Below are 24181 nucleotides of genomic sequence, written 5' to 3'. Positions count from 1 at the left end.
ACGGAGTAGAAGAGCAGTATATCACATATCCTTAAAAAAAAAAAAAAAAATAAAAATAAATAAAAAAAGATAAGAAATTTGCTGACTCGCGAGCTGGCACCCATCCCTTTCACCTCCTCGTCCGCAGCCTTGTAAGCAGCGTGGTTATATCATGTAAGGCTGGGAAAATGGGAAAAGCAAGCCCCTTGGAGCTCAGTGAAGTATCTTAACAAAAATGCCAGACAGGCATACGTACATTCCCCGCTCCTCATTCCCCCCCCCAACACCCAAAGTAGATGTGTGAATGGACAACAAATGAAAAGAAAAGAAAAAAAAAAAAAGGAAAAAAAAAATAGCTGCCGTGAAGTTATATTTTTTATCGACCACAAGAGAAAGAAAGATAAGATCAAAACTCAGCCTTCTCTCGTCCCATCCCTTCCTACATTCAAATCTCCCGTCTATTTGTTTGTTTAACCATGGCATGTAATGGCGTGTGTCGCAACACCACACCGTGGTCGCCATACAAAGTTACAAACCCGACAGACGAGACCAATAATAAAATACAGTTAACTAACCAAACGTCCGTATATAAATCTCCTCCAACAAATCTCACTAGGGTTCGTAAGGTATGATTATATTATCCTCCTCTCCTCTAGTTACCCTACCTAGCAAAAAAGACTTACTATCCGGCTAACACAGCACAGTACGAGCGTTCACTCCTTTCGCACCGGTTGGGTTGGTTGGCTACATTCCCCGCGTAGCAGGCAGGCAGACAGGCGTATAGTGGTGACCACTAGCCTTGTTTGCTTGGTCGTCTTCACTGCTTGCTCTTCGCGCAATGTGTGGTTTTCTGGCATTATCATGTTTGCTGAAATGCTTTATCTCACATAGGTATGTAGCACACTCGTAGGAAGCCTCGTGGATAAAAATGACCAAAGATGTTACTACTGAACTCAAAAGAGGTCGAGAAAACGAACTCAGGGTATATAACGATCAGCGAACATAGTAGAGTAAATATAACAAATGGCGATTAAATAAAGAAACAACGAAAGGCTATATATATATATATAGGGGAGGAAGAAGGAAATGAGAAATGAGGAAGCTACGAAAGTAAGCAAAAGGGGGAAGAACAAAAAAAGGAAGAAAAATCGATTGGAGATTCAAAAAATAAAAATAAAAATAAAACGAAAATAAAATAAATAATACTAGTTAACTAAAGGAGGGTGTGGGTGTACGTCCTGTGCCACGAAGGGACCGCCAGGAAAAGAGGAAAAAAAAAAAACAAAAGGGGAAGGGATCGCGCACGAAAAAGAGAACACAATACATATACACATATAAGAGATGAGAAATACAAAGAATTTGGGAAAGAACAGAAAATATGAAAATATGAAAACGGAAAGAAAATTCAAAACAAGGGAAAAGGAGCGTTTCATAGATAAAAAAGGTCTGGTGCGGCGTATGCATATTTTCCTCTTCAGTAGAATCCCATCCGCTGCTCGTGTGAACTGCGGGATGATACATATAGGTGCCTAGCACTATCTTTCTTTTGTCTCACTCTTTGTTTGGCGGGATATGACGGGCGAGAGGATCAAAAAACATGTCGAGAAGATAGTTTGGGTTTAAATCAGACCGGGCAAGGGAATTGGAAAATAGAAACAAAATAAGCTGTACACATGGTTTCGCATCACATATATACCAAATATATTTGTTTTGATAGACAGACAGATAGAAAAAGACACTTTTGAAACGCTAGCCTAGTTAGTATAGGCTGAGTGGATGGGCGGAAATAGGCGAGCTCTGCGTCTGTTTTACAGTGGCAGAAAGGTAATACTGTTAATAGGCTGAAAGGGGGAATAAGTTAGTTTGAAAAATAAATAAAACATCTAGCTTGAAAATAAAACAAAGAGGAGAAAAGAGGAAAGAAAACAAAGAAAATAATCCACCCCCAACAGATAAATAATAAAGTTATAATAGCAAGAGAGCTCGAAACAAAAGTCAAAATCATGGATGCAACTCCCAAAGGGCGCCATTACTTGTCGATGCTGCCGTCATTGAGCGTGGAAAGAGTATTCGTAGATATAGATTCCTCATTGAATCAATGTGTGTGGTGTGGGTTGTTGACTGGCGAAAGGACGACGCTCTATCAAGATGGTTTTCGTTCCTACTCTTATGCGATAACACGGGCAGTGTCAGGTCTCATAATGTGTTGACTAGGTTGTTTTGACACGGTGCCGCTGTCGATGTGTCCATCTGCACACTCCATGCCGTACGCGTGTTCATCCTCGTCTTCCACGATTTTAGTCGGAAGATCACCGGGTCCATATTGCTGGCTTGACCGCTCGGGGATTGTGGAGCTGCTGACCATGGACATCGATGTGCTGGATCGATGATGAATAAGATCTGGAGTTGGTGGAATACTGGAGGCGCGTCCATCTGGGCTCAAGTAACTGCTGTCATTGTCGCCGACTTCACTTCCATCTGTGCGGATAGAATGTTCGTTCCCATCGTCAGTGGGGCCAAGGCTGCTGCCTTCCCGGCTCTCCTTGCTGGCCTGGAGCGATTCTTCGAATTCTGCATCTTGGGCAAGATGGAGACCCTCGACAGCAGCGGCACACTGGTCGCTAATGTTGCGGATTATGTTGGCAATTGCATCTGTCTTATCGCGCAGGTGACGATCAGCAACATCAGACATGCTCAGTGCGGAGTAGCGTTTGGCTCGTTTACTGGGGTTCAGCAAGTGTTGTTCCATTTCAGGGGTAACATCTTCCCCATTACCTGCACTGGAGCGGGTTCCGAGTCTAGAGCTAGATTTCATGTGATGAACACCCTTAACGGAACTCGTTTCATTGGTATCGCGGCCGCTGATTGATTCGGTCTCAGTAGCATCTTCACGGATATCGTCATAGCCTTCCTGAATATATCCAGAGAGTTCTGGAGTGGTTCCCAGAGAGCGAACAATATGTTCCATGTGATGCGCCTGGCCATTGATGAGGCTTCGAAGATGGAGTACCACACGTTGGGCTTCATCACGTTGACGCAACAAAGTATCGCTAGTATGTTGCAAGGCACCGATCTCTTTAGCGTTCCGTTTCCTCTCACGCTCGAGTTCCTCAGCAATCTCTTGCTGGAGGACCAAGGCTTCGAGAGCATCGTCGCGCTGTTTTTCAGTTCCAGAAAGTCGGAGGGTAAGGCGAGCAGCATCGTCTTTCTGTTGGTCAATAAGACCAGTAAGACGGCGGTTCTCACGTTTGTGAGATTCAATTTTGACTTTCAGCTCAGAAGTCTCCTTGGTAAGTTGTTCAGCAAAGGCTTGGAACTTGAGGAACTGTAATGATAGTCAGTAAGCTTCCTTTAACTCTCAGGAAGACCATATGATAATATACCTGCTGTTTCCATGTCTCCAGCTCTTCGACCAAAAAGTTGTTGCGCTTGGTAACTTTGGAAAGCTCCGTATCCATTCTACCTTTGAGGTTGATGAAGTCTTGCCATGCTTCCATGGCATCTCTGGAGTACTGGTTACGCTCACGAACGATTTCGTTCAAGTGTCTCATGGAAACCTTGGTCATCAATGGTTTCTTGACAGATCCACCAAAGAGAGCTTTAACTCCAGTGTTTCGGCCCTACAAAGCGGCTTAGTATTTCACCTTGTACAAATTCTCTAGAAAATCATATCATATACTCACTAATTTTTCGCAGACATGGTCCATTACGGCCATGACGCCATCCTGATTCCACCAAGCTGGATCTTGGACACTCTCAACTTCACCTCGCATAACAATGATCTGGCCGGCTGGGATCAATTTACCTCCACCGTAGGCTGATCGGAGGTGCTGAGGAACGCCAGATTGGGTAACATCCCCATTGAGAGCCTGGGTCAATCTGTTGATCATTTTGGTCCTCTGGCCTGGAGTCAAAATGTTTGGAGGGCTGGAAGTCAATACAAAATTGCGGTCCAAATCAACTACCAAGGCATCAGATGGAGCGGTGAACAGAGTCTTGCATTCCGCAGTAACACCAAGAATGTATGGACCGGGCTCCTGGACGAGCTCCTTTGCGTGGCGCGCATGGACAACTGGGCAGTAGAGACCACTCCATTCGTAGACTCGCACACAGAATCGAATTGTTTCGGCGGCCACTGTTAGCATGGCTGGGTAATGACTGACGAAGATTATACGGCGGGTGGGCGAGACAGCGGCTTCAATAACACCCACAATATTCGGAATAGACAAACAGTTGAACAGGGGCCACATAGCGAAGTTTTGGTATCCGGTTTGGGAGGAGGGAAATTGGTAGCATAGTGCATAGTCCTTCATGTCAATCCGAACCAAATCATTGAGTCGTGGCGCTGGGAAGCTGAGAATGCGGGATACTTCTTCAGCGTGGAAAAGATTGGTAGCTTTGTTCCAGTGGATCCACATGCCACGGAGGTAGTCACCAAGAAGATCGTAGAGGGGGTATCTGGATAAGAAACTGAGGCAGTATGGAATCCAATAAGTTTCGTCTGGGGTATCATAGAAATCCGGCTCTGTTTTCCTGCGCAGCTCGCGAATGGTCTCCGCACGTTTCTCATCTGCTCGAGACCATACACGCAGCGCAATGCCATAGAGAGTGTGAGAGGAATCCTGTTGGAGAACGAATGAATGGTGTACACAATGAGGTTGGTTCTTGCCCGTGCAGATTTCAACGTCATGAGGGAAACAAGCCTGCAGAAATAGATATCAGCCCAAGTTCGAGTTCCAGCATTTGAGAAGGGTGTAGCGTATGGGGTGGGGTCCTTCCATAGCATCTTCATGGGTAGGTTGGACAGCTCCTGATGGGACTTACTCTCATTGCGGAATGTAGTGCCCTCGCAATCTCGTTATCCTGTTCTAGTCTGGGACTGCTGCCCAAGATCTCAGGTAACCAGAATTGACCAACAGCTCCCTTCATATGACCGATCTTTCCCTGAGCGGGAGGTGGAGCCTTCACCCACTGTGACGGCTCACGGCCAACGCCACAGACCATGTAGGCATGAGTGAGAGTTTTAGGAGTTTGTTGAGCTGGTTTCATATTCAGCGTCGAAGGGATGGGTTGGGTGATCCGGGAATGAAGTGAGGAAGTCCGACTTGGGATAACAAGGGAGTTGTCTCCCTGATCTCGGGTTATTGGGCGGTCCCTGGTGGCAGGGCGAACGAAGGACGCATGGTCTCTCAATGACGGAGCCATGGTAAAAGAATGTTGCTTGCTGATTTCGATGTCCTTCTAGAGGATCAATCGATCGATCGATCGATCGATTGGAGGGGGTTTGTTTGATATTACTCGTTTCCGGTTTTATTGGAGAGGGTTGGCGGATGGATGGGTTGCCCTCTGCTACAGCGAGGAGCAATGGTTTGCCAGCAGTTGTTTAAGGGGAAAAAAATAAAATAAAAAGTCAAAAAACAAAGAAAACCACTTGCTGCAAACAAACACACAACGGGTATAGTTAGACAGAATCCAAAGCCTCTTCTATCGATCTACGAGAAGAAATAAATAAAATAAAAATCAAAAATAACAAAAATAACAAATATCGGTCCGTGACACAGAACAGATAGATCAAATAAGACCCAATCGAAATAATATGATCGAAGTTGCTTGGGGGGGACCGTCAGAGGGGGAATTGAGCAGGAGAAAAGCTATTGTGCCCGTTGCCCTGATGAACCGCAGGAGAGATCAATGGGTCATTCAATCGATCAATTGGCGAAACAGGAGGGTTCCACGCTGATAAAAAGGAGTGACACGGGGGGCCACTGGTACGCAGTCAGGTCTGGCGGGCGAAGAAGAAGAGCTCCAGGCTGCGACACGACGCACCAAGAGGGTGCATCCAACGCAGAGAGAAGTTTGATAGAACAGAGTGAAAAGGAGTGGTGGCGAAAGGAAAGATAATTGAGGGAGATAGAGAGGGATAGAGAGGGATAGAGAGAGAGAGAGAGAGAGAGAGAGAGAGAGAGAGAGAGAGAGTCAGGGGCCAGCAGAGAGAAGAAAGAGAGAGAGTGGAGAAGAGGCGAGGAAAGGAACCCGCCACAAGCAACAAGCAGCGTTGGTTGGCGCAGGGGCACTGGGTGCCGCCAGGGGGGGGGGGGAGGGTTTGAGGGGGAAGCGGGCGGGCAGGGCAGGGCAAGGGGAACGAGGGCTTGCCTGCTGCTTGGGCCTGCTGGTCCTGCTGGTCGGGGCTAGGGCGAGCTTCAAGCCTGCAAAAGGGGCCCGGAGTGGGGTTCCAGGGTTCGGGCTGGCGGGGGTTGTGGGCGTTGTGGGCGTTGTGGGCGTTGTGGGCGTTGTGGGCGTTGCGGGCGTTGTTGGGGCGAGCCCGGGTGGAAGGGAGTTATTATTATTATTAACTGTAGCTATTCTTCCCCCTCTGAAACCCCCTATTATCATTATTTATTGTTGTTTTATTATTGTTATTCGCATCCACCTACTTGCCATTTCTTTTTCAATTGCTTTATCACTGGGTGTTCTGAATTCACATACACCACTCCTCACGCAGAAGGCAGTGAAGTTGAATAATAACAACTTAACACCCAAACAACCACATTCAAGAAACAGGGAGCAGAAAATAATAATAATAATCATGATGAAAGATGTCAAGCGTGGAAGGTTAACAAAAAAATCAGGCTCTATCGGCTTGGCAAAGGAAGCTAGCGGCAAGCGTTTTCCCGTTCTAAACTTCTTTAATCATCCCATCCCATCCCATCCCATCCAGCTGTTGAGCCTATCGCAGGCGGCCAAACCCCAACAGCTGAGCAAGCCCCTGACTGGACTGGTTGGTTTCGCCGCCCCCTTATTAGCAGCGTAGACAACTAAACAACGCCACATGGTCGGTGCCAAGGTTACCACACAACACATCTTACAGCGTAGTTCGGTAACTTACGCATGGTACAAGGTTCATCGGTTCCAGCCTTCTTCCTTCAAGCCTCAAGCCAGGCCTTCATATTCAATCAGAGCCACGGACGACGGCTCTTGGGTATCGTATCATATCTGACATCCCGAAAATAATAATTGGGTAGAGCCGTTCCCCCTCATTATTTGATAAATCGGCATCAAAAGGTTTCTTGGGAGAAAAAAAAAAAAAAAAAGAAAAAGCAAAACCATAGATTGAAACACATTACCCCCTTCCACGTTAGAAAACCAGCCGAAACGATCGATGGCTAGATCCCACCTCAAATTGATATTGGTGACACAATACATACCCAATCCCTCTAACCTGGTGAAAGAGAGGGTTGAATGATTTCTACATTTTTCTGAAGGGTTTCTTTCTGTGCAAATCAGGCAATTGAACCCTCCATCTGTTGTTACCTCTTCAACTCCAGGCCAAAGGTGTGACAAAACTATTGCATGTTACGTGCAACCCGATTCTACAGGTGAGGGGGTCCGTCTGACAGCCACGCCACGCCCCCTCGAACGGTATCCACGCACCGCTACTTACGATAATCAGCGAAAATGGCTGTTAAGAATCGTTCAAAATGACTGGTCGCCACGGCCGTTACGCAGTAATACATTATTATTGTTTATGTTAGGCCGGTTCTCCATGACTCCGGCTCCAAGGAACACTTAAGAAGAGGAGAAGGAACGCGCACCGCATACCAGACCAATAGTGGGCAACAAAATTGGCATACTGACCAACATGAATTTATGTATCTGCGTTTTTTAAAATATCTCTGATGCGTTTCTTTTGTTAACCCTCTCTCTTTACTCCGTACTCCGTACGGAGTACCTCTCTCTAAATACCAATCGCCCAGTTCTTCAAGAAGCCCTCCGCAAACGGTATGATTCGCCCAACACCGGGAGCTTGCCCACTTACTTGGCTATTCAGTTGATAACTCAGTCCAATCACTTTGTGTAGGCTACTGGGGCAAAAGAGCTCAATCACCACCAGCGCCTGCTGGTAGAAGGGCCGATCAACCGCGGGACCCCCAACACCCCCCCTCGGACCAGCTACCACAGAGTACAGTACTCCTCTCAGTGGCTCCTTTCAGTGGCTCCCCATAGTGGCTCCTCTCAGTGGACTCAGTCCTAGGGCTCAAGGGACTTCTAGGGCACACTCCTGGGATGTCTCTTGGCACTGTTAAAATGTCCAGGGTATTTGTTTGGAATTTTTAAGTCCATTCTGGGATCAAACCCATGCATGTTGACCACAGCGGGGCTCACGCTTAACAGTCTCATAACCTGTAGGCTACTGGGGCAAAAGAGCTCAGTCACCACCAGCGCACTGCTGGTAGAAGGGCCGATCAACCGCGGGACCCCAACACTTTGTCTTTGTCTTTTTCTCTCCTTTTCAAGCCATTTTTCCTTTTTTTTTTTCCTTTTTTTTTCTTTTTAAACTATACAATTATGCGGGTCTGTGCATTTGCTGTCTGGTCCCTGACCCAAACTACGGAGTAGTCAACTGTTCTTCCAAAAGAATGGTTAGTTGATGAATTTCTTTTTACATTCTCAGGGTCCTCATGATGCCCTTCTTTATTTTACTCCGTACTTGTCTTGTGGCTTTTCAGTTACGCCCCATTCACCGTTGGATAGCAAATTGTAACCGCTGTATGGTTCGGAACTCGCTGATCATCATTTGTTTACAACCCGTTTTTCTTCCTTCTGGGACCGTGTGCTCTTTCTCTCTCTCTTTCTCTCTCTCTCTCTCTCCCTCTCTTTTTATTTCATTTTCATTTCATTTTTTTTATATTATTTTTCGCTGTGCCTTCAAACAAGGTAGATGGGTGGCATGACAAAAGCTTGTTGAAAGCTGGGTTTGCTTCTACCGGTGCTGAGCCAAGGATATAGGCTGCGTTGCCCTATCCTCCATCCATGAATTATAGACTGTAGAAACTTGGGAGATGATCCAGAAACGGCGATGGAGAATCCATATGTTGCTAATCTCTCGTGTGTGTGTGTGTGTGTGTGTGTGTGTGTGTGTGTGTGTGTGGAGGTGGTGGTTGGTTGGTACCTAGGGATATACATATCGTATGAACAAAGCATGTGATGTTGATGGTTCAACTTCCAATGGCGGTAAGAAGCCTGGAGACTTTGATGAGTGTAGAATTTTGAATGAGGGGTTCTTAAGATACGTGTGTGTGTGGTTGTCTGTGGCGGGCGGGGTGTGAAAGAAAAATATTCTGTACAAAGTACGGAGTACGGAAGTAACTCGATTGAGAGCAGAGAATTGCTGGGTGCAATAATTCAACTATGGGAGATTGCATATGATATGCATTATGATATGCAATGCAATGCAATGCAGCAGTCATTGTAATAATGTATCTCACTGCTTCAAAACTTGACCAGCAATCATTTACTGCGTATATTGCAGTCTAAAATAAGATCAAATTCCGCTGAGAAGTCATCTCTATGCAAAGGAGGAAAAGTATAAGTGATTGCATTGAGGTATCACATTCACATATCACTGTTAATTATAGATAGATAAACTGCACAACTTCACATCTTCCCCCCTTTGCTTTGTAGATGTGTAACTTAAAGCCGAAACAGCTTCTAAAAATGCACGTGAAGTATTTTTTGTTCTCCTGGAAGAATAATAATGGACAGCTGCTTCTTGCATGGATGGGACTGCCACGGCTTAAAATAGTATGATGTTCAATTGATCCACTTAATATTCCGTACATACATACATATCCTCGTTCTTTATTATTGCCGAGGACAGCACGGATAACTGCGTGCTCTACGCATAGTAGTAGTACTGCGTAGTAGCGCCATCAACAAGATAGAAGGAGATCGGCTCGTCCACCCTGCTTGCTTGCGGTGGGTTTTTCTACTTTTTTTTTTTTTTTTTTTTTTTTTTTTCTAGGTTCATCTTCGGCGGACCGACCTGCTCCAATGCTCCTCTGGGGAGTAGATACGAGGGGCTGTGACGTTCCTTGTAAGCTTTTCGATTGATTCCCCTGGTTCGGGGTGATAAGTGTGTCCTTGGACTGTACTCTGGATGTTTGGGATGTATCCGCGGCAGCAGCAGAGGTCGCTAGCAAACGGAGAGCATCCGCTCATAACCGCTTCTGCGCTCTCTTGTATCGGGATTTGCCGCCTTCATTATATCCCTTCGTACCTAAGCAGCGTATGTATGTACATGTACATACAATGTACAGTAGATAGGAGGTGCTTGATTGCAGTACGCCTTTTGAAGCATCTGGATGCTAAACGGGCTGTGTGGTCGGGTAGGGTAGGGATGATGGCATCGTTATTGGCATGTTCCCCGCGAGAGAACCGAGAGGCACCATCGCCAAACAAACCCTGCACGCGCGTTTTGTCGTTAGATAAGTGCTCGCCGGCGCCAACGGGGGAAATTGTCATCACTACTCCGTAACTACACTTGGCCGAGCTGAAGGAAGAGAAGCTTCCTTCATAACCAACGCTAGCCCTAATAGTTAATAGTAAAAGGAGGCTCTCGCGCCAAGCTTCCTTATCGATAAGCCGGGGAAATATTTATTCCGACAAAAATTGTTGTGTTGGGATGTTTCCTTAACTGGAGTATCAGAAACCATATCTAGAGCTCGGGGCTATGTACTGACCTTCCACAATATGTCTAAATCCAAGGAATTATCGCTTAGCGATCTATGTACTATCTGGTAAGCCTGTGTATCTAGAGCAAATCAACAGAAACATCTTTGCTAACACATTGTTCATGCGCCCGAAGCCGCATCAATGAACCCAAATACAAATGTCCCCGCTGCTCGACCCCAACCTGCTCACTCGCATGCAGTAAGCGCCATAAACTATGGTCTCAGTGCTCTGGGGTGCGCGACCCAGCAGCCTATCTAAAACGTAAGGAGCTTGCGACGCCCGTGGCCTTTGATAAGGATTTCAACTTTCTTAGCGGGATTGAGAGATATGTTGAGCGAGCGGAGAGGGATGCGGAGAATAGGGGGATTGCGTTGGCTAGGGTGGATGGTGATGGTGATGGTAATGATGATAATGATGGTGATAGCTGGAAGAGGCAGCGAGGGAAGAAGCAGACAGAGCCTGTAAAGAAAGGGGAGGTGGGTTTGATGAGGGGGGTTGAGATTGCCGGAGTAAAGGTGGTTAGGGCACCGAGGGGAATGTCGAGAGAGAAACAGAATATGTCCCATTGGCATAAGAAGTATGTTCCTATTCCTTGTTCTTTGTGCGTGTTGACCTCTTTCGAGGCGTAATTTTATTTGTACAAAGGGGGATATCGTGGCAACTACTGACTGGAATCAGACATAAATGCCTAAACTGGACGATTGAATGGATACTAGCCGACGACAGCCAGAGCCAAAAGGCCATCAGCAAGTGTCTCGAGTCAACAGCCGTCGCTACAGCCTTCTCTAGAACGTCCCTCTCAAAACAGATTGGTGCAGAGAAAAACACAACCTCCCCACCAGCGAAGAAACGGAAACTGGATTCCGAAGCCATTCCACGGCCCTCGCCATCTGCGACCCAAAACACAAACATGAACATAAACATAAACTCCCTTTCGTCAGAAACCCATGCCACCACATCCTGCAGCCAAACACCCCTATCCCGCACAGTATGCCCAGAGACAAAATCAACCCCCAACCCGACTCAGAATTCCACCAGCAACGCAGAGGAGCGCACGAAGCCTGGAAACGAAATCCATGCTACCACTGCCTCCGTAGCCAATGGTGATGGCACTACCAATCCACGCACTAATCCACCATCCAATGAACCCCTATCCCAACAACACAAACAGCAACATCACTTCTATCTCCACCGCCCTCAATCCCGCTCAAAGCTACCTGTGCTCATCCCGCTTACGGGATCAGCCACAATCACAGACGCTCTACGGAATCGTAGCGTGCTGGAATTTCCCACTTTCTACGTCCTCCCGTGGGCAGCTAGTGGGTTGCCAGCGGACAGGTTCATGCTGGAGGAGGTGTATTTGAGAGAGAATGGGGATGGTAGTAGTGGAGATGGGTTGGAAGGGGTCGAGGAGGAGGAGGAGGAGGAGGAAGGGGTAGAGGGAGGAGATGGGGCTGATGTTTTTCAGGGTGTTGATGAGAAGAAGGTGTTGGAGGTTTTGTGCAAGGATTTGGAGGTGGGAGGAGGGTAAGGGTTGTTTGGGGATGGGAGGTGTCAAGTGCCACCCCTTCCAGATCTATAGGTGTAGTTTATTTAATTCGGTGACATACGGTGTATGTGCATCCTATATACAATCATACGATTTACCGCCATAATAAACATTTTTAGTCCGGATTATGGTGCCGAGTTGTGAATATCAATGGGTACGTGGTTACCTCGTCATGGTGGAAGGAGAAAGGTGTGTGTAGGAGTATAGTAAAAAATGCTCCCGCGGATAAGATATCTCTCCATCAGTAGTCAAGTAGATACAGAGACCTTATCAAGGTTGGAAATTTAGAGCAAGTACGGGATGTAATAGGATATTCATCATTAGGTATCCATGCATCACTCTATAGCACATTTGACAGTACGTAAGAAACAAAACAGTATGTATCTATCAATTCCCTCGCAAAAGAAAAATCCCAAACCGCCCCAGACTGAGAACCTAATCCGGGAAAAAAAAAAAAAGAAAAAAAAAATCCCAAACAGGAAAACAGTCCCTCTTTCACCCCCTTCAGCTCATCTTATTCGGCACGTACGGATGCCCAGCACTCAACCCACCACAAACCGCCCATGCCTGCCCATTCACATAGCTACTCTCATCACTGCCCAAAAACAGCGCAACCCGCGCCACCTCATCCGGGATCGCGCCCCTCTGCAGCGGATTCAGCTGGCCAATCTTATGCTGCGTGCCGCGCGCCTCTGCCATGTCATATACCTGCTTCGTCATGCCCGTGGCAATCAGACCGGGGCAGATGGCGTTGATGCGCACCCCCGTGCCGGTTAGCTGGTAGGCGCAGGTCTGCGCTAGTGAGACTACGGCGGCTTTGCTGGCGGAGTAGTCGGTTGAGCCGGCGTTGGAGCGGAGGCCGGCGACGGACGCGGTCATGATTATGCTTCCGGATGGGTAGGGTTTGGAGGCGGAGGTTTTTTGCATGGCTGGTGCGGCGTATTTGGCGGCGAGGAAGGGACTGTGGTTTTGAGGAGGGGGGGGTTTTGTGTTAGTTTATGTAGATTCTATTTGTTATTTGTCCCAGAGGGTTTAACGGGTTTTTTTTTTTTTTTTTTTTTTTTTTTTTTTTTTTTTTTTTTTCCTTATCTTTCTTCCTCTTCTCTAAGTTTAATCTTACCCTTTCGCATTCGTGTCCATGACCTGCATGAATTCCTCTCCTGTAATTTCCGTGAATATCTTGGGCTGTCCAACTATTCCTGCGTTCGCGAACATGACGTCCAACCGGCCGTATTTCTCGAGGGCCTCGTCGACAACGGCTTTGACTTTCTCCTCGTTTCCGGCATCAAATTGCCGGGTATGGATGTCCACGCCTGGGTAGAGCGATTCGAGCTCCCGTTTGTGCACGGCAAGGAATGAATCGGAGAAGTCGCAAAGGAAGACTGCCTTTGCGCCATTACGGGCGAATTGATGGGAGCTGGCTCGACCGATGCCGATGGGGGAGTTTGCTCCTGCGGGCGTGAAAGTAGATGTTAGTCTTTCGTTGTGGCCTTTCTGTCATTTTCGATACCTTTTGGTGGAGAGAGGGCCTGGGCTACCTACCCGTTACAATGACAACCTTTCCCTGGACTCTCCTAAATTCAACATATGGGTGAGCCGGGGTTTTCGCCAGGTTGGATGCCCGCGCTATGCGTGCGCCGCAGCAACATCCAAGCCTCCAATGGACATTGAGTTGCACAGGAGACTTACGGTCCTACGGAGTCTGGAGCAACTTCACGAATTCGAGGGATGTTCTCAAAGGTGCCGACATCTGGGACACCTTGAGTCAGTTGCTGGCTGACGGCTTGAAGGCGGCGTTTAGCGGCGGAAGACATCGTGGATGACGGAGGATGGAGGGAGTACGGAGTAAATATGGCCAGGGAAGGCAATGCAGGGAACGTATTGTCAACTGTAGGTCAGTATGGGTATTATGAAGGATCAAGATACCAGCTCTGGTCCATTATTATTATTCCTCCGCCAACGCGCTCGTTTTTGAAGCATTCGCAGACATGTTCTTCCCCACATTCGCGGCTTGTGCAGGTTGTTGCAGCCACCAAAGTCCCGAGGTCCAAAGCCACGGGAGTTTTAATTTAGCCGGGCAGAACGAGAAATTTGGTGCCTGTTTCGGGCAGTGTTCCCTCGCCGCTTTTAACTCTAAAGTCTCCGGCAATAAATACGAGAGAGTTTATTATTATTTAATTTATTTTTATTATGGGATGGGATGGATGTTGAACTCGATTAGTTTATCCTCTTCTTGATTTGTCGACGGTCTGCCAGTTGTTAACCAGACTTTGTCTCATCCGATGCCCAATGCTCCCTCTAATTCTCTAATTGGATATGATTGAAGTCAGACGAGGTTTATCCAGTTATCACAAATGCACGACAAGCTGTTGGAATCAGCTGGCTACGTAATGGTCTATACACAGATCCAGAAGAATGGGATCGCTCGGTCCAGCCGTGATACCCTGGTGTTACCACTCTCATTACTGCATTCAAGTGCAGGGATTTGAAGTCCCAAACAATGCGCCCAACGCCCCAGTGAGTTTTCCTGTGCTTCTCTTACAATATTGGGATAGATAGGTATAGCAATAGCATGCAGTCAACGCGCTCTGGACAGACAGATTATACACCACTTCCTGGTTCGTTGGACGAGTGTGTCAAGTAAGGGGCAGCACTCAGCACCCCGCCACTTCTGAGCAAATTGGATGAGGGAGGCCACGGTTTTCGTAGCAACAAGGGGAGTTGTTTCAAGCCAGAGCCACTTTGCCTATCATGGTCCTTCGGGCACCTTCAATCTGCGGACAGGTTGGGTTGGAGCCTGGAAACTGGCCACTAGGGTTTCGCGGCTGGGGTGGCGATATGATGCGTGAAGCTTCCTGTGTCAACAAATGTCATGGATGGCCATGTGAAGGACCTAGATTTGTATGCGATTGTCTGATGTGTATTTGACAAAGAGGCTTGATGATGCAGCACCAAAAAAGGTCAGAGTTTTTCCCCCAAGAATTCTTCTGGTAGCGGAGTCTAATGCGTAACATCACATGACCTGCCAACGCATCCATCCATCAAGGGTGAAAATAATGAAAATAATGCCGTAACTATTTGGACACGGGAAATAGATAATCCAGAGTCTAGACCAAACAAGGAAGGCGGCTGAACCTTTTTTTGGCAACAAGCAAGTCACCGGACTTGCATCATCGCCGACTTAGACTACTCCGTACACTAACACCTACACTTACACTACACTTACACTACACTACAACTACACTACACTACTTGCTTCTTCTTAGATTATTTCATCATCACCAACATCTGGCTGAGATTTGTTGTTCGTGATTCACCCTGTCTGCTAGACGCCAATCCCAGGTTTCTTGTCAACATTCCTGTCTGATTCACTCTATAATAAGACATTTATCTCTTCCCTACCCTTTCTTCCTTTCTTTCTTCCTTCCTCCCTTTCCTCCCTTTCTTCCCCTTCTCCTCCTTCTCCCCTTCTTCTCCATTTGTCCCCCCCCCCCCTCTCGTTTGGCGTGTCCCGCTGCTGGAAAGATTCACGTTGACTCCAAGTGGCTGGCCTGGCCGCCTGTGCGTTGTCCTTCGCTGCCCGTAAACTACGAGCCGGGTTTTGTATTAAAGTGGGAATACGGGAAGAGAAATGGTCAATGTAGTTAGAAGACATAATTGGAGACGCCAAAACAGCAGGTGCACTTATCCCAACGATTCGGACCATACCATACATTGTCAACACTAAGCCGACGGAGTTGATCTTGATGAAGACGTACGCCAGTCTTCTGTCGCCAGTTGCTCTGACAGCACCTTAGCCATGGCTGACGCTCTTGATCCCCATGCCAATTCCAAACGACGCTCCTCTTCCCAGACATCCGTGTCTTCTAGACGAAGCCATAGAAACAAGCAAACCCGAGCAAAAGCCGTCAAGCGACTCTCTACCTCCTCCTCCACCAATACTCCCACCGACCTGACGTCGTTTCCTTCCCTCTCTCCTGACATCTCACCAGAGGGTTTCCGGGGTGAGCCTGCTTTAAATCATGCTTTGAGTCAGGCGTTATTGGAAGAGGATAACACTCGCCAAAACGGCGAGAGAGGTCGTAAAGCAACACTTGAAGGCTTAACAACATCGTTACCGCAGATATCTGGCCGTACTGCCCTGTTTAGTGACTCAGTCGCATCTCGGGATGTTCCGGGCTCACTCCATCTTGCCAATGACGACCATATCGAGCGCATAATTGCAAGGACTGGAGCGGTAAAATTGGTCCGGCAGTTCGCCAGGGATCTGGCACTTCGCGATGCTGAAATTTCATCAATCCGGCTACGCGCAGACGAGAGAGAGAAGGAATTGAAGAAAATGCTTCGAGAAGCGCAAATATCGAACCAGGCAATCGAACACAGACTCTACATTCTGGAAAACCCCGTTGTTAAATCGATAGATGACAGTACAGAGAATCTCGGCCCGTTAAGTGGAGTGAGAAAGGTGTCTCCCACAATCGATGATATGATGAGCCAGGCTATGAGTGATGATGTAGGAGCTCAGGTGATGAACTCGTTACCCGAAGAGTACGACAAAGGGGACGGGGATTTGCGCGACACAATCCGTCCTACTCGAAAATACAGCAATCCTCGATCCAGAAGCTCTAGTGCAGGGTCCACAACTAAAAAAAGATCTTCTACTACTTTAGGTCGCGCCTGGCAGGGGTATATCTGGGGAAGTGCTACGGTTAGTCGGAAGACGAGCAAGGCGAGTAGCATGATGAGTGACTTGAATGAGCAGGATAGTGGTGATGATTTCCTGCAAATGTCGGACCCATCTGGAAATCGTCGGAAGCCCTTAGACGAGCATCTATTTCAACCCCTGGAGGCGATTCCACCTACATTCGGCGCGGACGGCAAGGGCTCGACAAAAATAAAAAACGGAGATGCTGCGAGTGTCAATTCTCGTCGTTCTTCGAGATCCTTCGCATCATGGACCGTCAAATTGTTTGCTGGGAATCCCCAGGCTGGGAAGGAAGATACTAACTCCCCAAGTGTCAAAAGCCGTCATTCTTCCACTACGCCGAACTCGAGGGTCAGACAAACATCGGCTAACGAGTCGACAAAACCTAGTGCATCTGCAGTTCCTGCCCTGAAGCGTCTAAATGGCACGGTCAGTGGGCAGACAGGATCTACAAAGCCCTCCACCACATCTAGTGTTCGAGGCTCTAGAACCAGCCTCTCTGGAGCTCGCCGGGATGGCTTTTCTAGCTCTAGACAAGTCGGAACACCTGAGTCTAGGCCAACGGATGAGAATCCGACTACCCTGGGTCCTGTGGAGATGGATCCTATATTACCTATGGAATCTCGCCCACCAACACTCACACACATATATAGAAATTACCAACCGGGGGAGCTACTCACAGACCGATTTGGTTTCATCCATGACCAAAGGAGGAAGAAGCGGCAGAGGGGAGCAGATAGTGATCCATCCAGAATAAGTACCACGGAAACAATCAGTAGGATCCGGAGCGATCCAGATCTGAACACAGGTCTTAACGCGGGCGACGCAGGGTCTCCCTCGGATGCAACACCAATTGATACTGAAAACGGAAACATTTCCACACGAAGATGGCAAGATTATTTGAAAATTGCTACTAAGCCAACTGAGCTTCTCTCCGACACTCCAGAAGCAGGTGCTATTGTCGCAGTATCCAATGCTGCCGAACAGAAGCCACGCTCACCATCTGTTGCTGTTCAAAAAGGAGGATCAATATCTGTTGTCAATTCCACACCACACGCAGCCGCACTTACGTCGCAGGTCGTGTCAAGCAATGCAGAGTTTGCAGGGTCCGGAACGGAGGCATTTGACTCTCTCGTTCCAGCGTCGGAACAGGAACCCGTTAAGCTCCTTTTGGAACGGCTAACTGAGCTTCACGATTCCTTGCAACGGGACCGTACGGTAAAGTGGAATGAATTTTTGCGGAAAGTTCGTGCAGAGCGCCGAAAAGAGGGCGAAGCCTCTGATCGACCCAGCGTATCCCTTGCTATGCCTGAAGTGTCGCTTGCAGTCGGAGAGGTTGTAGGAATTACAGGCCTTGGTACCAAGGGTAAAGTCGGGCGTGCCAAATGGCGCGAGTTTAGAGGTCTTGTTATTGGAGGCATTCCTGTCGCGTACCGAGCGAAAATTTGGTCCGAATGCAGTGGCGCCTCTGCAATGCGAGTACCCGGGTATTATGATGACCTTGTGAAGGGCAGCACGAGCTTAGACACAGATCCATCCGTCGTTTCCCAGATAGAAATGGATATTCATCGAACACTGACTGATAACGTCTTCTTTCGCAAGGGTCCTGGTGTCGAGAAACTGAACGAAGTCCTTTTGGCTTATTCTCGCCGCAACCCCGACGTTGGCTATTGTCAGGGTATGAATTTAATTACCGGATCGCTACTTTTGATTATGCCTACCGCTGAGGATGCTTTTTGGATTCTTGCATCACTCATCGAAAATATCCTTCCCGCCCACTACTACGATCATGGTCTACTCGCGTCGCGCGCTGATCAGCAAATTCTCCGACAATACGTAGCTGAGATCTTGCCTAAATTATCGGCACACCTTGACGAGCTAGGCATCGAACTTGAAGCTCTGACCTTCCAATGGTTTTTGTCTGCTTTCACTGACTGCCTCTCGGCGGAAGCTTTATTCCGGGTTTGGGATGTCGTTTTCTGTCTCAATACCCCTACCGCATCGGCTACTACTGCAGCCTTGACTCCCCAGGCCCAGTCCAACGCTCAATCGCAGAGAGACAATGCCGAGGGAGGCACCGTTTCGACCGGCTTAATTTCCCATACTATCAACTCTCTAACAGGATCTGCGCCAAATTCGGATGGTGACCCATTAGCCACCAGTGGCGGTGGTGGGAGCACTTTCTTCTTCCAGGTTGCTGTGGCACTACTCAAACTTAATGAACAGCAGCTTCTTACAACGTGCCCAACGCCCGCGGCTGTGTATACGTACATCAATCATCAGATGACTAACCACGCAATTAGCATCGACGGACTCATCCAAGCTAGTGAAGCGTTGAGAAATGTGATTAAGCATGAAGACGTGTGTGCGAGGCGTCTTGTTGCCTTGAGAGATATGAAGGCGGATATGAGTGGTGGTGGATATGCCGGGAGCGTAAAAACCGACGTTTCGATTGGAGCCGCTGATTCCCAGAAGTAGCACAGAACTTCTACATAACCTTTTTTTCCTTTTTTTTCCCTTTCCATTTGCTTATTTTGTTTTTAATATTTCTTTTCGTGGGTACGACGAGACCACCGTATGGAAGACAGAAGAGCTTATTATTTCACGCCAGATATATGGGAGGCGGAGAATAGCATCGCATAGCCTATGGCATGCGATTTGCGCGACATTTTCTTCAACGTCTCCTCTTTATCACTTGCTCCTCAATACTAGAACACATGGATACAATGCTCCTTTCCCTTTTTCTCTCTGTTATCTCGTCCCTCTCTCTTTCACTTTTCTTTGTTTCTTTCTATCTATCATAGCGTTGAGATACCCACTCCTTTATCATAACATTTTCCTAGTTTTCTAAATATTGAATTTTCTGCCCTAGATCTCGTTTCCTCTCCTTATCTCTCAATTTTATCATTCTGTCATTCCACTTTATTTTCATGTTCATTTTATTATTTTACTATTATTGCTATTTCTTTCCGTCTGATATAAATTATCATGAATTGGATTGGCGATATTAGGTTTTTCTAGATCGTCATATCCACCCCCCCTCCTTTCCTGCACTCTTTCCACCTTGATAGGATTCACTATTGTCTAGGCGACTTTAAATGAAGAGATTCTGCTTCAGGGGTAGTTGAGAAAGGGAGTAACTGAACACGGTGGAACTTCATTCCCCCCCCCCCCCCCCTCTTTTTTGGAGTATGTAACCTGAGAAGGAAAAGATGATATCTCAGTTACCCGCAGTAGCTAAACCAAAGTATTACCTAGATAATTAATTGATTTAGTTGCGTTACAAACTGCAAGAAATCGAAGTTTGATGTCCACCTAAGCTCTACCAATGCAACTGCTTGGAAGAAACTGAGTTGTTTTTCCAGCTGAAGCCTGAACCATTATGTATGTACAAGTTTGTCAAGAAAATCTAAGGGAATGATCAAGTTTTTGTGTACCGTACGCCCTCAGAAGCTGAGTTTATCTGATATATTAGCCCGTGTCTTGAAGAAGTTGGAGATGAGATTGAAACGAGAACATCACGCACGTACTGTTCTATCCTTATTACATGCCTCTTTTGCCAGCAACATCTTGTTTGCTTTCCTTCTATCCTATTCTAACCCTTTCACAGTCCCTATGAAAGCTGCTGGAGGTAATATATATTTTATGTGCGCAGTGAATCACCCATATCACTACGCCACTCCTATCATCATGCGGCTTCTAAGTGACCTCCTGCGCAGCTTCACGCTCATTCAATCTCATGTGTTCCGGCTCCCACGATTAAAAATACCTCATATTCTTCTTTTTATCTCATACTTAGTGTTTTAACCAATTTTCTGGTTAAGTTTCAGTTCCCTATCGTTTTGCCTTGAGCATCGCAAACGCATATTTACCCTGTTAAGAAATATCAAACTCCATATTCGCGCCCTCATGACCTTCCTCAATCTTCCCCCAGAGTTGATCATAAACATTGCAGACCAAATCCCAAACAAGCGAGACCTTAACAACTTTTCCCAAACCTGTCGCGACCTCCACTCCATCCTAAACAATTACCTCTACCGCCACGACGCCAAATCAGAGGACCCCCAAGCCCTCTTCTGGGCTGCATACAAGGGCCGCAAATCCACCGCCCGCAAAGCACTATCCCATGGCGTAGACATACACGCGGGGGATCCCTCGCCCTCCCCATTCCCAGACCCCTTCCCCATCCAATCGCCCTCCCGGCGCCAAGACTCATGTCCACCAACCCTCTACTTCACGCCTCTCCAAATCGCAACTTGCTACGGCCACGAGAGCATGGTTCGCTTCCTCATCCAGCACGGCGCAGATCCCCATACGCCATTTCCAGCCCACCACGGAGGCTGCCTGCTCCATGTCGCCTGCTGCAGCGGGCCCGCTGGGCTCTTGAGACTGCTGCTGGAGCAGGGTGTTGAGGTCGACGTGCGGAATTCGAAAGGGTGGACGCCGTTGTATTGTGCTGTGCGGCCGCTTCTTCTTCGTGCTGACTCTGTGTCAGACAATAGGAAGAGGGTGGCGGCGGCTCGCGTACGGTTGTTGTTGGACTATGGTGCTGATCCGGACGCTGTGACCAAGGCTGGGAAGTCGCCTAGGTTGTTGGCGAAGAGGTGTCGAGACCCGTACGTGCGGATGATGTTGTTGGGGGGGAAGGGGGCGAAGGTTAGCTTGCATGAGGCGAGTTTGGAGGGGAGGCGGTTTCGAGGAGATTCCCCGTTGAAGGAGAGGGGGGTGGTGGAGAAAAGGGGCATACTTGATGCTGAAGTGGGTAATGGACTAGATAAGAATGACACGAGTACTTCCATGGCCCCGGGGCCTGTGGTGGGATCGAAATCCAAACGGCCTCACAGAAGAACGAAGAAGGACAAGAAGAAGAGGCGAAATCAGCAGCTGGAAGTGGCGGAGGGAGATACTAAGGGTAAAGGTGAGGTTAAAGAAGTAGTTGGAATAGGTGTAACAGAGCAGGATTCGATCACGCCGGTACGACTGGTCAACCTCAATGATAACACCGCAAATGCTACCGCCAGAAGGCAAACTGCTTGGGCCAAGATGCGTGCTGAGGCTTCACAAAGGGAACTGGAGGCCAAAAGGGGTCAAGAATTACCGACACCTTTCTCCTGCGTGCATCAAGCCGGCGGAATGTTCAGGATGAAGAGGAAGACTGAATGTGGATCTTGCGGAAATGTGGCCAAGCGATCCTTTCGATGCCCAGTTTGCGAGGTTGCGTTATGCTCTAAATGTGTTAAATGAGCGACCTTTTGGGGGGGGGGGGGGGTTTATATATATTTAATTGGATTTGATTGGATTCTTTTTTGATTTTGATTTTGACTCTTTTTTGTCCCCCTGTTTCTCGATGGGTAAAATTTCGGAAAACTTTTGCATATATATGTATATAATGCGGAAGAATTCGAAGAAAATTGCTCAGTTGGTGATATTATTGATCCAAGGGAAATTAGTACACGATGTGAGGTTCGCTGCATGATAGGATGATATGATAATGGTAATGAGATAACCATATCCGAGAGTGCAGAGAAATGACGTGAAAGTTGGACAGTGTGTACAGAGCAGACAAAAACAGAACCACAGTAAAACATGGGAGTAGATAGCGTGGACCAGACCAAAATTGGAGAGATGTTGATTGCAGTATCGTCGGCTATTTCAGCACCCCCAGAAACATTCCTGCCTGTGATGTACGTTGTAGACTTTTCAATCTCGCCTCTAGGCTTAAATTTTCGTCCTCCTTCCTATGCAATTCCCGACGCAGCGCCTCATTCTCTGACCGAAGCTGCTGCAATCTCTGCGCTGTCTTTTCGCGGAACGTTCCATGCTCATCAAGTAATGCCTCCATCCTATTCCAGTCCATACCGGCTGGTGCTACGGACGAGCGGCGCATTTCAGCCAATTCCTCCTCCCTCTGCCGTAGTTTGCTTTCTACCTCGTCGACTGCAGTGCGCCATGCTTTGTCTGTCGTGGCACGAAAGGCGTTGTTCTGGGTTGCAGCGGCAAGCTGGCCCATGAGAGCCTCGTTGGCTTTCTCGAGCTCGAGCACCCGCTGTTCCAGCGCTGCGTTCTTCGCGGCTTGGAATAGATCTGATATATCTCGTCGTTCAAAGGAGATGTTGCTCTTGGGTTGTCGGGGGGGTGTATGTTGCCCATGGCCACCGGCTCTTTCTAATCGCTCGACCTTACGGATTGCATCGCACAGTTTGCCGCGCAGGACAATAACGTTTTTGAGGTCATCGTCCCGCAGCTTTCTAAATGCAGCATGTTCACGGCGTTCTGCGGCTAGCAAGATGCGGACTCTCCTGAGGTTGGCGACGTCTTCGTCTCGAAGTGTAAAAATAGCCTCGTGTCGTTGAGCTGTTGCAGCTTTCTCGGCTTCGAGAACTTTGACTCTTTCCTGCAATGCCTCATATTCTTCCTGCGCAATGGATATGGTGGGATTTGCTTGCTCGATATAAATAATTTTGGACATTAGAGAGGAAAGCTGCTTTTCGAGGGGCCCGGGAATTCGTTCAGGCTCCTCTTCACCCTCTGAGGAGCCGGAAGCACTGCCTGCATCTGTTCTATAATCTCGTAGCGTGGGCGTTGTTTTAGGAAAGTCGGCGTCGTCTGATTGCTTCAGATCTTCAGAGAGAATCTGCTTGAGAGGTTGTGGGTGGTACTGCGCGTTTTGCACAATAAGACTCCGCGGTTCTGGTATTTCTGCTAGCTGGATGCTAGAACTGTCAAGCTTCGGCGACAAACTGCCCTGCCGTTGCCATAGTCCGGCTTGTGCTTCTTCATTTCCGATGGTATCGCTGCTCCGATCAGAATCGTAACCTCTCGAGCCTGGAGAACCTGCGGGCATCGACCGGGCGGATAGGGACCGCATAGAGGGTGTTCTGGCAACGCTCGTATTCCACATTGATTGAATGGGGATTATATTCCTCAAAAACAAGTAGAACTAAGACAACGTAGAGAGAAAAGAAGAACGAAGTAGTAAAAGAAAATAGAAGGAGAAGTCGAACGGCGACAGTCTCCAGGACGAAAGTCGGCCAGTCAGCCAAAACCAGTGAGAAATTTGGAAATATTCAGTAGAAGAAGCTATTGGCTATATCGACTCCGTAGGAACGATGCCCGAGCGATTCCCCGAAACAAGGTGATACAAGAGGGGAGGGAGCAATTGGCTGCAACATCGCTTTAGAGTTTGATGATACAGTTATCATTGAACCAAAATGATTAGAATCGGTAGCAATCCCCATGTTAATTTATCCGTGTCTCGTCTCAGGCTGACCAAAAGGAGGTTCGTGTGTCGAGTCTCCTGGTGGTTGAGACATTGCTTGTGTCATCTGGGTTGGAGAACGCCCGTAAAAAGAAAAAAGAAAAACGAAGAAGCCATCTGAATCATGTGGATTTTATAGCACCGGAGGCCGCAGCTCCTTTACCCTCCCATTGTGTGG

General features: G+C 47.8%; 6 protein-coding genes across 6 annotated transcripts; 3 read left to right on the top strand and 3 right to left on the bottom strand.

Moving 5' to 3' along the window:
- Positions 1-335: 335 nt before the first annotated feature.
- Positions 336-6657, bottom strand: BDCG_06106 (DENN domain-containing protein). The gene is made up of 4 exons (XM_045421828.1): positions 4804-6657; positions 3663-4682; positions 3363-3599; positions 336-3304 (listed from the first exon to the last, which is right to left on the bottom strand). Exons 1-4 carry the CDS (start codon positions 5182-5184, stop codon positions 2147-2149), a joined length of 2796 nt encoding a protein of 931 aa, XP_045277613.1. The 5' UTR covers positions 5185-6657; the 3' UTR covers positions 336-2146.
- Positions 6658-10469: 3812 nt separating this feature from the next.
- Positions 10470-12472, top strand: BDCG_06104 (HIT finger domain-containing protein). The gene is made up of 3 exons (XM_045421827.1): positions 10470-10556; positions 10625-11068; positions 11170-12472. The coding sequence occupies exons 1-3, from the start codon at positions 10510-10512 to the stop codon at positions 12020-12022; spliced, it is 1344 nt and encodes a 447-aa protein (XP_045277612.1). The 5' UTR covers positions 10470-10509; the 3' UTR covers positions 12023-12472.
- Positions 12181-14969, bottom strand: BDCG_06103 (3-oxoacyl-[acyl-carrier protein] reductase). Its single transcript, XM_045421826.1, has 4 exons — positions 13730-14969; positions 13583-13614; positions 13161-13491; positions 12181-13001 (listed from the first exon to the last, which is right to left on the bottom strand). The coding sequence occupies exons 1-4, from the start codon at positions 13852-13854 to the stop codon at positions 12545-12547; spliced, it is 945 nt and encodes a 314-aa protein (XP_045277611.1). The 5' UTR covers positions 13855-14969; the 3' UTR covers positions 12181-12544.
- Positions 14970-15040: 71 nt separating this feature from the next.
- On the top strand, positions 15041-20359 carry BDCG_06102 (TBC domain-containing protein). Its single transcript, XM_045421825.1, has one exon. The coding sequence runs from the start codon at positions 15840-15842 to the stop codon at positions 19221-19223; it is 3384 nt and encodes a 1127-aa protein (XP_045277610.1). The 5' UTR covers positions 15041-15839; the 3' UTR covers positions 19224-20359.
- A 295-nt stretch (positions 20360-20654) lies between these two features.
- BDCG_06101 (uncharacterized protein) lies at positions 20655-22009 on the top strand (the record flags this gene model as incomplete). The annotated part of the gene is made up of 1 exon (XM_045421824.1): positions 20655-22009. The coding sequence occupies one exon, from the start codon at positions 20655-20657 to the stop codon at positions 21987-21989; it is 1335 nt and encodes a 444-aa protein (XP_045277609.1). The 3' UTR covers positions 21990-22009.
- A 383-nt stretch (positions 22010-22392) lies between these two features.
- Positions 22393-23646, bottom strand: BDCG_06100 (uncharacterized protein; the record flags this gene model as incomplete). The annotated part of the gene is made up of 1 exon (XM_045421823.1): positions 22393-23646. The coding sequence occupies one exon, from the start codon at positions 23644-23646 to the stop codon at positions 22393-22395; it is 1254 nt and encodes a 417-aa protein (XP_045277608.1).
- Between the last annotated feature and the right edge of the window lie 535 nt (positions 23647-24181).

The sequence above is a fragment of the Blastomyces dermatitidis genome (assembly GCF_000003525.1).
Source record: "Blastomyces dermatitidis ER-3 genomic scaffold supercont1.6, whole genome shotgun sequence".
Classification (NCBI taxonomy): domain Eukaryota; kingdom Fungi; phylum Ascomycota; class Eurotiomycetes; order Onygenales; family Ajellomycetaceae; genus Blastomyces; species Blastomyces dermatitidis.
Note: the sequence above shows the minus strand (reverse complement) of the source record. Positions and strands in the feature narration are given on the sequence as shown.

Excerpts from the sequence above, each read along its gene's own strand:
- BDCG_06106 (XM_045421828.1), bottom strand. The coding sequence starts at position 5,184 with ATGGCTCCGTCATTGAGAGACCATGCGTCCTTCGTTCGCCCTGCCACC. Across the intron at positions 3,600-3,662 it reads ACCATGTCTGCGAAAAATTA|GGCCGAAACACTGGAGTTAA; the intron begins GTGAGTATATGA and ends GCCGCTTTGTAG. Across the intron at positions 3,305-3,362 it reads TGGAGACATGGAAACAGCAG|TTCCTCAAGTTCCAAGCCTT; the intron begins GTATATTATCAT and ends CTATCATTACAG.
- BDCG_06104 (XM_045421827.1), top strand. The coding sequence starts at position 10,510 with ATGTCTAAATCCAAGGAATTATCGCTTAGCGATCTATGTACTATCTG. Across the intron at positions 10,557-10,624 it reads AGCGATCTATGTACTATCTG|CCGCATCAATGAACCCAAAT; the intron begins GTAAGCCTGTGT and ends ATGCGCCCGAAG. Across the intron at positions 11,069-11,169 it reads ATGTCCCATTGGCATAAGAA|ACATAAATGCCTAAACTGGA; the intron begins GTATGTTCCTAT and ends GACTGGAATCAG.
- BDCG_06103 (XM_045421826.1), bottom strand. The coding sequence starts at position 13,854 with ATGTCTTCCGCCGCTAAACGCCGCCTTCAAGCCGTCAGCCAGCAACTG. Across the intron at positions 13,615-13,729 it reads GCTCCAGACTCCGTAGGACC|GAGAGTCCAGGGAAAGGTTG; the intron begins GTAAGTCTCCTG and ends TGTTGAATTTAG. Across the intron at positions 13,002-13,160 it reads ATGGACACGAATGCGAAAGG|TCCCTTCCTCGCCGCCAAAT; the intron begins GTAAGATTAAAC and ends TCAAAACCACAG.
- BDCG_06102 (XM_045421825.1), top strand. The coding sequence starts at position 15,840 with ATGGCTGACGCTCTTGATCCCCATGCCAATTCCAAACGACGCTCCTCT.